General features: G+C 37.7%; 1 protein-coding gene across 5 annotated transcripts in view; it reads left to right on the forward strand.

Annotated features, from left to right (window-relative positions):
- GLIS3 (GLIS family zinc finger 3) overlaps positions 1-13310 on the forward strand; it is a 452994-nt gene that overhangs the window by 348344 nt on the left and 91340 nt on the right. For all 5 annotated transcript variants that reach the window (XM_045840588.1, XM_045840586.1, XM_045840590.1 and 2 more), the window contains 2 exons: positions 4215-4376; positions 7253-7363. In XM_045840588.1, coding sequence (XP_045696544.1) covers positions 4215-4376; positions 7253-7363 — 273 coding nt within the window. The remainder of the gene's footprint in view (positions 1-4214; positions 4377-7252; positions 7364-13310) is intronic.

The following is a 13310-nucleotide window of genomic DNA, read 5'->3' on the forward strand; positions in this document are numbered from 1 at the left end:
ATGTTTTGTTGCTCAGGAGGCCACGGAGGGAGCTTGTGGTCAATGCGCCTGGCAGCAGAGTAAATCATGGGGAGGTAAAGAATAGCCGGTATGTGATGGGCATCCAGAGAGGCTTGTACAGGTAGAGACAGCCTTGCTGTGCCCCAGACCGGAGATGTTCCTTTCCAGTCTAGGCCTGCTGCTAGTCCACGTGACTCTCATCCCAATTAAAAATGGGTCAATTCTGAGAGACACTTCGCTTCTGTCAGGACATTTTCTTAAGAAAATCAACAAAGATTACAATAAATGGCATTCCTGAAGTCACCAGCACACTGTAGCATCAGAATCTTCTGTAGGGCTTGTAGACTCTCAGATGTGGGGTCCCTAGCCCCAGGGTTTTGTTCTGTAAGTCTGGGGTGGGCCAGAGAATTGGTATTTCTGATCAGATCCCAGGGCATGTTGATGACACCGGTCTGGGTGCCACATCTTTGAGAATCACTGCTCAAGGTTCATCAGCTTATGACCTGCCGAGGCTTTGGTTCTGCCCACACTGACTTTGCTTTCATCTTCCCATAGGTGAAGTTTGCGTTTTATTCATCTTTTTCTTCTCAGTGCCGAACACCTGGTACCATATTCATAGGACCTACTCAGTGTTTGTTGGGGGTGGGGGGTGGAAAGCTATTTAGATGAAATTACTGACGTACCTCGGACCCCTTTCCCACCATCACTCCCCTCCCACGTCACCACCCCACATTTGTTTCTCTTCTGTGTTCTGTTTCTCCTCCTTCTGCTCTCTTGTTGGATCCTGAGAGTTTGTCGTTTTTCTGTTGTTTCCTCATTTAGGGCCTGTGTTTGAACTGCAGGCAACCTCAGGCCTGTTAATCTCATTGTGTGTCACTGGGGCCTGGGTGCCTGGTGCCATAGCCAGTCCAGGTAGGAGAGGGCCGAAAACTAGGATACTGGTCAATGTTTTTGTGGCAGGGTTGATTGGTAGCAGTGACATGAGCAGTCAGGTGACAATTTGAACCCTAAATCTCAGGACGGACCTTGCACTTTAGGAACTCAATGAAAAAACATTTGTTGGAATCAAGGAAATACACATCCTCGCTTCCCTAGGTTTAGATGTTCATTAAAGATTTGGAAAATGTAAAACAATATAGTATTAAGGAAAAGAGGTATTCATTTTCCCAAATATCCAAAGCATTCAGTTTTGGTATTTTGTAACAATCTTTTGTAGTTCTACCTAAATATTAGTTTATTTTTAATTAATTTGCATTTAATTGAACTTATAACTCGAGGGGTAAAATTGCCTGAGGGAGAGGAAAATCTTGTGTTGAATTAGAGGGTTATTCCCATAATGAAAGGCAATGATTCATTACAAAATTGTTTGCTTTCAGGTTTCATCCAGACACCGTTAGAGAGGTGAACAGCACCTCCTTCCTCTCGCAGAACTGCCAGTGTGGCAAGTTCAGTCAGAGGTGCTGCCCACACACACCTGAGAGGTTGGGTGTGAGGTCTCCCCAGTCAGCCATTTGTCACTTCTTCAGTGCCTGATTTTACTGGTCTTGAGTTCATGGTTATTTCAAGTGAACTTCTTAAATAAGAGCGAGCATGAAGTGTATGCTGAGCCACTGAGTGCATGATATTTAGCCTTTCTTCTGCCTTTATTTGTACAACCCCTTCACTCTTAATCTTTTCCCTTGAAAATACTTTTATGCTAGTACAAGTAATACAGATTATGTTGTCTTCTGGCCTTTCTTGTTACAGGGGAAACATCTGAAATCAGCTGGATTTTCATGATTTATAGATAATCTTTCTTGTCATTGTCAGTGTGAGTGCTCATACTTTCCTCTACCTTTGCTGTTTAAAAGTGGTCAGGTTATTCTGAGATGTAGTTCACTTTTCACTGACTTGCTTGGGATGTAGCAAACCCCCTTGATCTTTGATCATTGCTTTTATTAGCAGCAATAATGGCAATAGTTGACTTTTAATTCCACATTTAACTGGACATTTACTTACACATTTAACTAGAGAGACACTAGTCTATATCCAGTTTGTGTCTGATCCAGTGGACAGTTTGAATTAGCTCTAGGACATGTCTGAATTCCCTCTAATCACTGTATGGGGTCCTATTAGTCCAATACTCACAGAAACCTCATGAATCTATTCTCAAGTAGCTCTCCACCCCCATGCTAGTGCCGAAACAATGCAGCCTTCTCTCTTACCAAGATGTGAGGACTGTAGAAGGGAGTGAATGCTGGGGCGTACCCAGGCCTTGGGTATTCACCCTTGGAACTGGCCCCAGAATGGTGTCCACCCTGCAAAAGAGCTTTTCTATGAAATAGGCTACAGACTTGATGTGTTTGAAACCACAGGCTCATTTTAGACCTAAGTGTGGTCCACCAAGTGATTCCAAGTAAAATAATCTGAGCTCCAGAAGCTTGCTCTAAGTCATCATTCAAAAAGAACCTTAAAAACAGAGATTTGGTCAGCAGAGGCCTCTTAGCTATGAATTGGGGGTTAACTTTGAGCCCCTTTATTCTCAAATTTGGGACCCATTTGAAAATCTGTGGAAATAAGCCACTTAATTCCTCTTTCCCTCCAGCAACATAGCATTATTTCTTTCACTCTGATGAAAAAGTAGTTGGCTTCATCAGCAATCATCTTCTGTTCAGGCTAAATTTTTTTGTGTGTGTGAAATAGAAATCAGGAAAACACCAAATTATTTTAAGCAAAATATCAAAATTGAAATAAACCAACATATGTCTGGGAAACATGTATAACTCTCAATCAAAAATAAGTACAACTTTCATAAATTTCTTAAAATACTTCAGCATGCAAAATGTAGACAACTTAAATAGATGGCATTCTGGTAGGTTTGGCTCCTCCTTCTCATTCGTTCATCCTTTACTTAACCATGGAAATCTGAGTGACTGAAACCTGGCCAGCTCTGGATCATCCATCTTTTCATGAGCAATGGACTCCACCATCTATTATTATAAGCAAGAGAACCAAGGAGTCTTACGAAAACTCTTGAAGTAAGGTTAGGTTATACCTGCTCATTTTGAATGGAAACCATCTTGTACTTACCTGCTTTGTTTAGATTCTGTCCTATCTACTCCCTTCTGCTCACACACATTCCTTTCTAAAAAGTGAGCTTTCTTCATTGCTTTAAACATACTATGCTTTGTTCTGGTTGTTTTTTTCCATATTCATAAGTTTCTTTTTCATTGAGAACTCAATGGTATTAAAACTGTCAAAGTGACAAATATTCTGGGGCTCAGTGCCAATGAGGGAGTTAGAGGATAAATGCCATCTCACATTTATGCTCCATTTATAGTCTTTCTCGAACACATTCCCTTTATTAGATTATCATTTTGAGAATTCGAATCACTTTGACCAGCTGATATTTTGCCCACAGAAGTCATTATGTAAAAATTACTATCAATAAATGTTACTGATAAACTGATGAAGTACTTTTTGAAATTGTCAGTCTTTAGTTTTCAATTCTTCTTGAATGAGGTAACCAAATTTCTTTTAAGATATATAAATAAATAACACCATCACTTTATTTGGAAAATGATTTAGCATTAAATGATTTGTCCTTCAGTACCTTTTTGAAAGAATGTTTAAAAACTTTGTCTCATTAGACTTGGCATCACCCTGGACAAGTTTGACCTTCTGTGAGTTGGAAAGCCCCTTAAAATAAAGTTAAGCATGTTAAGATCATAATAATTCAGTGACACATACCTTTTTCTTCTTGAACTCTTGAATCTTCGATTCACTTTTTTTCTCATGCATCACTCTGATTTTTCTTGTTAGTTTATTAGTTGTAAAAGTTTCTTCCTTCTTGGTTCCTTCAGTGTAAACCAATTTGGAAATGGAAAAGTGTGTTAATTTTTTAATAAATCTTTAAGACACGCATTACTGTATTTTTATTAACTGAGCCAGATGGCTCACAGTGAATTTGCTCTGACATAAGTAATCACAGGAATCAGTTTGGGACCCAAATCTGGTGCAGAAAGTTGCATGTATATTCAATGGAAAAATGCAATTCACATAAATATATCGATATATTTAGAAGTAATATTTCCTACTGTTTGGATTTTCATTTTTTGTTTTAGACTAAATGTAAATGAAGACCATTTTTTTCTATCCCTTAAATGCAAGCATTAAGGTCCTTCTCAATAACCCAAAATTGTTTTCTTTTGTATTTTTTTTTTTTTTTTTTGCAGTTTGAAGGTTGCAAGAAGGCATTTTCAAGGCTAGAAAATCTCAAGATTCACTTGCGGAGTCACACTGGCGAGAAGCCATATTTGTGCCAGCACCCAGGCTGTCAGAAGGCGTTCAGTAACTCCAGTGACCGCGCCAAACACCAGAGGACGCATTTGGACACTGTAAGAATGGCAGGGGCTTTCCAACTTTCAGCCTGAAGCCCCGGTGTGAGGAAGTGCCCTTCTGGTAGTGGGATGGTGAAGGTGTTTGCTTTATGGTCTGCAGGTTGTAGGGGCAATCAATGCCAAGGGCAGCAACGGAACCTGGTAAAGGGCCAGAGGGGCCCTGTTTGACTCTCTCCTCATTTTTCTGTAGTCTTGAGTATCTTAAATATTACAGCTGACTGGGACAAAGGGGTTCTTTGGTAACAGCTGTGTACCAAGCAGAGGCAGTTTATGGACTGTGCTATAGGATAGTTCAGTTCAGAGAATGACCAGTACAGACTGGGCATTAAAATAAGTATTCAAATATCCAGATATACTGGGGTACACAATATACAGGATGGGGCAAAAGGAGGTTTACCTTTGTGAGTAAGCAAAACAGAGCTTATTCTTATATTATTATTTATCAATTATTATATTATTTTCTAAGTGAATAACTATAAACCTACTTTTGTTTTGTTTTGATTTTTTACTCTGATTCTTTTCTTCTGGACATAAAAGTGTAGAGGGAGGCTGGCATGATTTTTGAAAGTAAACCTGACCTTTTGCTTTAGAAACCAACTGGTGTTTTCACCCTTAAGTAACATAAAAAAAATCAGCAACTCTTTCCCCACGGGTCAGTTTCATCAGGCTTTCTCTGTGTTAATAGCCATATAGCCATTGACATAAATTCTCTGACAACAATTGATTTTCATTATCACAAACCTTAACTCTCTTAGAGCTGTAACATTTTGTTCATTTGCAAATGCCTTTCTGTGACTCTCTCTTTTATTTTCTCAATTATGTTGATTGTTCTCTGCATTTCTCAGGTTTTGATGCCATTTTCCTTCTATGAGGCCAGGTAGACTATACGTAGCAGTAATTTCGCTCACTTAAGAAAGCCATCAGGATAAGCGTATTATACACATCACAGCTCTCTTCTCCCACATTCTTGGAAATAATGTATTCATGACAGTACTTTTTCAGTGTTAACATTCTGATGTCTATTATTAAACTACATCAAATTTGAATTTTGAAAAGATACTGTTATTTCTCCACACCTTCTCATGCATATTTAATTTTCTTCTGATGTTATAGTTGACATATTTATTAAATTTTATATTAATCTCTATTACTCATATTGATAGCAGTCATTTTAACTATATATCATGCAACTTTTCTAAACAGAATTATATCCTGACATACATGGATGGTTTGCCTAGTAAATGCCTGAAAGATGAGTAGAGCAATATGGCTGTAGACGGGCCCTTCCTGCTCCGGCTGAATCGAATTCAGTGATTTTAGGACAGAATAGAATATTAAATGAATAAATTTGGTGAATAGCAGTTTCTTTTAAAGGTAAAAATAGGAAAAAAGAATAAATTATGTTAAAAATGCCCTATTTTGTATGTCTAAAATGGTCTTGGTAAAATCCAATAAATTTTCCAATTTATCATTGAACTTTATCATGGAAGAATGAACATTCATGAGACAAGATTGTCTTGAGAAATTGCTTCTACTCTAGCTAGTTATCTGTAGTTTGAAAGAACTATTGTGAGGCTAAGTGTTACGGCTCTACAATACCCTTCTTTGCTTGGAGCTAATTTTAGCTAATCAACTAAGAGCATTTTAAAATCATTTTGGAATTTAAAAAATATCCCTTTTTAAAACTTTTGCAGGAAGCTACCTAAGAAAATGATTTTATGATTCAGTTCAATGCAGTAGCTGTTAAAACTCAGCTATTTTTATTTGTAAAAATCACTGCTCTAGTACATCTTCTAAAATCATCATTGTTAAGATCCAAAGTATCTACTGTTTAAATTTTTATTGTGTTTAACAAATTGGTAGGCTATTTTAGAATCATATAGAAATCAAACATTTGTTTTAAAGAGCAAACTGTAGTTGCTTAAAGAATTTGTTATTTAAATTTAGGTGTTCATTCTCTTTCGATAAGTACTCCTTATGCTAATGTCATCGGAATTTTGGGTAAAATACCTTTCTTCAACTAAATGGATTCTTTACTTAGAGGAAAATGGTTTTCCCATAACAATTACTGAGTTCGTAATTCTAACCCTGAATAGTTTTCTTAATGCATCTTAATACCCAAACAGGGGAAGTAGTTTTACAGTACAAAGTAAAAAAGAGTGTAGATTCAGCCTTAGGCCGCACAGATTGTATCCCTCAGGAGCATGGGAGGAATTGAAGTAGCCAAAACTGCTGTTCTCGTCACGCGCAGCCAGGGGTTTATTCATATAACCCAGGCTTAGCACTAGAACTTCTCCTCCACAACTAATAACATTAATGTCTCTCTGGCTGACTTTTCCTGTGTCTGTTGTTTGAAACCTACTGTCTCCTACTCACTTTCTACTAATTTTCCCTTTTCATTCTCTCCCTCTTTCTTTCTGAATCAGGTATCTTCTGAAACATTCCCAGTCTTTTCTGGACTTTTCTACAGCTTCTTTATACATGAACTCTTAAAGAATATGTGTTTCCTAGTTTCTGACAGTACCAAAGATTGTTTTCAGGGGAACATAACTGTAAGTATGACTGGAGATGCTTACTAATAATTTCTATGTTAAAAAATGCCACGTGAGGTTTCCAGTAAGAGTGCACTTTATAGTAATCTCTTAAAAATCATCAAAGATAGGCCATCTCTTTGTTTCTTGAAAATTTACTCTCCTTTTTGCCTTGATGCAAACTTACTGGGCTTACTAATTAAAATGTTTGAGTATTACCCAACATTTCATATCAGTTAGTTTGTAACAGCTCATGCTCTGAAGTGATGGTCTTTGAATAAACCTTCTCCAGTTATCTTTAAGATTTAACCACAGTTGTTTCTCTCTTTCTTTCTCATTTAGAAACCTTATGCTTGTCAAATTCCAGGATGCACCAAGCGCTACACAGACCCAAGTTCCCTGAGAAAGCATGTGAAGGCACATTCTTCCAAAGATCAACAAGCAAGGAAAAAGGTAATTGTAAAAAAGAAGTTACCCAGCCAGGAAAAGCATTTAAATTCTTTCAGTACTGGGCACTTCTGCAGGGCATTGGGAATTCTTGTTCTTCTCAAGGTATAGTATGTTTTAGACTCTTTGATGAGAAAAGTCTTCCATGAAGTACAGGCATACGTGTTTTGTTGCGCTTTATTGCTCTTCCCAGATGATTGTTTTTTATAGCACCCTCCACCAACCAAAAGATTGATGCCCTGAAGGCTCAAATGATGGTGAGTACTTTTTAGCAATAAAGTATTTTTAATTGAGGTATGTACATTGTTTTTTCAGACATAATGCCACTGCACATTTAATAAACTATAGTATAATAGAAACATAACTCTTATATGCATTTAAGAAACTAAAAAAATTTCTGTGACTCACTTTATGCAATATTTGCCTTAGTGCAGTGCTCTGGAACTAAACCTGAGATGTCTCTGAGGTGTTCCTGTAATAGCAAAGTTATGGTCTGCGTGGTTGATATGGTCAAATACGAATTTCTGGGGAGGGCTTGTATAATAGGAGTCAGAGAAAATTAAGCGTAAGTCAGCTAAGCAGGAAAGTAACAAAAGGATTTTATGGAAATTAAGTTCAGATAACAAGAAAATTCATTTGGGAAAAATAGCACGACAGAAATCCTTCCTGGAGATCAATACTTTTTGATAAAATATCAATTGGCTAAAATTTTAGCCCTGATGAAAAAGGTAGGAGAATCTCTAGGATGAGTAAGAACAGAAGCATTCCTCCCTTTAAGCTTAGAAAAAATATTTCTTAATAGGTACTGTGTATGAAAATCTGAGAAATGAATTAAAGCAAAAATTGCTTTAACATCCATTAATGATGTTAATCTTTGAAAGATTAATGCATCTTTCAAAGTTTATAGAAATAGTATCTAAGACTTAAAAGAAATGTTAATGATGAGCAGCCAACCCACCTGACTTGATCTCCTGACCTCATAAGATCCTGGCCAGTGGTTGGCCATGCTGTGCTCCAGCTCCCCAGAGAAGAGGAGCTCACCACCATACAAGGCACTTCCTACTAATTGAGTTTGTAAACTTTTGGACCAACACATATCTTCTTTTTTTTAATGCCTTGAAAATTAAGGCTTTATTTTTTTTAACTTTTTTTATTGTTGTTCAAGTACAGTTTTCTGCCTCCCCCCCCCCCGCCCCCCCCCCCGGCACCCAACACGTATCTTCTGACCGTAGCAGTAAATATGTTGACTTGACCTTGGCTGTTTGACTGTTTATTTCATTTGTGTTCAGATGGGTACCTGTGTTAAGGGCCATTCATTACAAATTTAAGGGAAGTTTAAGACAACTTATTTCAAATGATTGAACCCCATGGCCATGGTTTTCAAGTCACTGTGACTTCTAGCTAACTAGAATCTTACATTCTTTCATGGTTTATAGGTATTTAACACTTTTATGTTGGGAAATGCTCTATAGTCCTTTTGTTATATGAGCTTTTTCTTCCTTAAGAGGTATTAGCACAAAACTGGTTAAGGGCTTATATATGGAAATAATTTGACCTCTTCCCTGTGAGTTAGAAAAATGCCTAGATAGAAGGATGTGATAGGTATTCTTAATTGTACACAAACCCAGTCTTGTAAGTCAGTTGTTAAAATCATTTATTTTTTCCTCTATAAAATATAGGTAAGTCTCTTTAACAGATAATCATTATTAATAGATACTGTATTCAACAATAATGTATGATCATTTGACATGGATTGGATATCTTCTTTTATTTTAAAAGAGCAAAGGAGCTGCTAAGTGAATTATAATATAAATGCAATTGTAAGGAGATGTTTAATGTGGTGTTCTTAAAATAATGCATCATTGTTGCATACTGTTAACATTCAACGGGCTGACTGTCTAACACCTTTTGCCATTATCTGGTGTATCTCATAAACTTGAAGTGATAAATTGTGTTGGTTAAAATGAAAAAGAAAAACTATCTTGCTGAGAGTTTCCCCCCTAAATACAACTATTCTTCAGGTCATATTTAGGTTTTTGGCAAATCTATCATAAGATTGGACAGCACCTTGCTGGATAGAAACAGTCCTGGTGGACTGTTCAAACAAGCTGCAGCGTGGCACTGACAGTAGGTGTGGAAACGCAGTGTGTATTTTCCAGACTTGTCAATGGTTTCTGTTGTTCAAACATAGTGTATTTCCACATCTGTGTAACGGGAGAGCAGTGTGATTGGGTGAAAGGTTCTCAAAGCCCTAATTTAAAAAATAAATCAGACTTTGAGATTTTAAAAAATATAAATTTACAGACGATTTGCAGATAACCTTCAATAAAGAGGTAGTTTAGATATCAAGGAAGAGTATTATAATCTAATGCCAAGTATTTCAGTATTCTCTTAATTTTATCTTATGTAAAATAAGATTTCATCTGTCCAGTGATCGAGCTTCTGATGCTCACTCTGTTTTCTGCAAATGGTTGAACTGGATTTGGGCAACTTTCATTGCCTGGTCCTCAGTGACAAGTTTACTGAGTGTGCTTTCTGAATCTTAACCTGTCTTTTTAATCTGAAGATTTTAAAACCCTTTATCGATCCGTGATGGATTAGTTTATGGAAATTAAAATGATGACAGTTGTTCCATCCAATAAAAAGAGGAAATGTCACTCCCAGGAGAAGCAGCCACTAATAAGCCTGAAATCAAGTCAGGCTGCGTTCTCAAGCCCTGTGCTGGTGTACTGGCGTGAGATATTTACCCTGGTACAATGTTGTTACTGGACCTTGGAGAGAGTCTAATTGCTAACTCACATCAGGGCTTGGTATCTGAAATATTTCCTGGCAGCAATAATAAAAAAAAGTAAGAAACAATAAACCTTTTAAGGCAGAATTAAGATTATTTACGACTTTAATTAAAATTTGAAAACTGGCATCGTTTCAAAAAGGCCTTTACAAAAATGTGAATTCATCAAAAATAACCATAAAAATTCCAAGGTGATAAAGGCACAGTGGAGTAATGGTCCCAGCCCTAGGGAATTGTTTTGCTGAAAAGAATAAAACCCTTTTCTGTCACACCCTGTTAGTCATGGACTCATTTAATATACCCTGCCTGCCTCTAATCCTTTTTTTAACCCCTCATCCCCCCCAGACACCAAATGACATTATTTTGGTCTTAACATTGCTGGCTTTATGAGGCCCTACTCTGAAGTCAGGGCCTGTGACGAGCCACCTTCTGCTGTAAGACAGATGTTCATTAGGAGGGGCAGAGATCTCATAAGTGATGCCTGGGCCATGGGCACGTGGCCCTTTCCCACACCTGTTGGGTCCTACTGAAAACCAAGAACCTGAAATCTCAGCTAAATATTATTTAAGCTGTAAAAAGAAAGAAGGGGGGAAAAACCTTTCTACAAAGGAACTGGGATAATTTGGCTTACTACATGCAAAGAGTAACTTTCCTCTTTGTCTAATGCATGCGTGCACACCCACACATCCCATCAGCTGATGTAGACTTCTTCCATGGAATGTGCTTTGCAGATGCTGAGTTCATTAAATAGCGGGCTGGCTACACAGATAAATGAGTGGCAAAAATATTCAAGCCACCAGCTCCGGTCTCCAGTGAGCACTGAATCTAGCCTGCAGAGCAACAGGCAGAATCTGTCCTTCAGTTCTCTCTGATAATGAGTGAGAAAATAAGAGAAAATTAAGACAATAAGCCACTTGGTATTTTCTTCAAGGCTGTGAACTTTATCAGAATTTTTCATGTTCACCACAGAAGTACCATAAGTAGGAGGGTTTCTTTCAACTCTGGCCTGTTAGCAGAGTGGACTTTTAAAAAAGTGAATGCAAAGAATGCTAGGCCAAAAGTTAGAGATGGCACGAATCTTTCATCCATTTCACACTTCCTCAAGGATTCCAAACTTTGTGTTGGATTTGCTAAATGCTTCTTAAACATTCACCTTTGACCCATGATGGTTGATGACTTTCAATTTTGGGACCTCAAAACAAGCTGTTATAAACCAAGCACAGCCTTTGTAATGTGTGTGAATGCAACATGTATTTATATTTCCTACTTAGAGAATAGCTCTGCATGCTCTGTATAGCTTTCTGGCTAAAGTAGAGCAGTTTATCGAATGCACCTCTGTTCATGTAGAACTGGCAATTCTTTGGAATCTGTTCAGAGCCATATATTCTCAAAACTGTAAACAATTTCATTAAGTACCACATAGGTTCACTTTGCTTTGTGCGGTTGTTGGAATCTTAAAAAATAATGTGAAAATACATAGTTTTCCCTAAATGGAAGCATGTATTGGAAGAGCCAGTGAGGCTCACTTTTCCCTCGGTTGTTTTCTGTCGTCATCTACACGGTAGACCGCGTGCACAAATGGTGCATAATCAGAAGCCTTCCCAGATGTTGGCAACCCCCTTCCTTCCTTCTCTGCTCAGGAATGAGCCAAAATCATTCCAACTCTTAAGGGAATACCAGTAATAGGCACATATTATGGACATTTCATTTCACAATGAGCTAGCCCCCCCCCTCCATTTAAGAGATCATATTAGAATTTGAGTAAGGGTTATGCTATTGCAGAAATGATGTTAAAATGGTTAATGTGTTTGTTTTTGTCAAGTGAGTCACTTACTGATTTCTGTACTTGTTAACAGTTATTGGTTACAAATTATTTGTGCCTCAAAATGATGGTAAGATACACTACCACCTTCCTGGATGTCCCAATGCCTCAGTTAAGGCTAACTGGTTTCAAGAAAAGCTCTGGGTATGCTTTTGTAAAGCAAGTATTTTTTGTTGTTGTTCAAAATAGTGATGCTAACTAATAATTAAATTTAAGTGAAAAAAATAAGTCAAATTAACTCTAGGTCTATAGTACCAAACTGGAGTTTAAACCAGTAGTCTGGAGGCTTCTGTTTTCAGCAGATCCAATATAATGCCGGCTGTGCGTTCGAGAGCGTTTTGATGCTACATGTGATGGGAGTTGTTTAAAGGGAACTGAGGACTCACATTTGGATGTGGGAAAGTGGTGGAGTAGGGACAGTTGTCCATGAGAGTAAGTAAGTGGTGAGAAAAACGTCAGGTCCTTTCTGGAGAGATCAGAGACTCTGGCCTCAGCCCTGCAGATACAAGAAAATTAATGCTATCATCTCTGGGTCTAGTATCCCAGTATCTTTTTTAGCTCTTAAAGCACCATTCTCAAAGTGTGTTCTTTGGGATACATTCCATGGGATCTTATTTGGTATCACTTTAAAAAGTTTTTGTTGTCCTATAAATTTGAGAAATGCCACAGTAAATAACATTTAATGGTTCCCTTCTTGCAAGAGCGTTGGCTATACCAATATTCCAGAGGGAAGATCACACTAAGCATTGCTCAGAATTATTTGGTCAACAAAACAATCTTCTTTTTTCTCTAGAGCATCTCATCAAACTACTCTTCCAATAAATTATTTGAGAAATGAAGTCTCAATTAATTTTATTTATTCCATTCAACAAATATATATTAAGCATGTTCTATGTGTCAGACACTGCACTAGACCCATAGATGCAAGTGTGTATATGACAGACACATTCTCTGTCTTCATAGAGCCACATTGTCTTGGTGAAGTCCAACAACAATAAAAAGATAAAGAGGAAATAAGTAACATAAATAAAAGCAAGGAAACAGTGAGGGAGTTGTTACAGAGATTGCACAGTGGGACCTAGTAAGGTGAGGTGGTCAGGAATACATTGAAATGTCCACTTTAGAAATGAGAAAAATGTATGAGCTGCAAAATTATTTTTTAAAGATTTTATTTACTTTTAGAGAGGGGAAGGGAAGGAGAAAGAGAGGGAGAGAAACATCAGTGTGTGGTCGCCTCTTGCACACCCCCTACTGGGCACCTGTCCTGCAACCCAGACATGTGCCCTAGACTGGGAATCAAATTGGTGACCCTCTGGTTGGCAGGCCAGCACTCAATCCAC

Source organism: Phyllostomus hastatus, unplaced genomic scaffold, assembly GCF_019186645.2.
Source record: "Phyllostomus hastatus isolate PE091 unplaced genomic scaffold, TTU_PhHast_1.1 phas_contig_34, whole genome shotgun sequence".
NCBI classification, from domain to species: domain Eukaryota; kingdom Metazoa; phylum Chordata; class Mammalia; order Chiroptera; family Phyllostomidae; genus Phyllostomus; species Phyllostomus hastatus.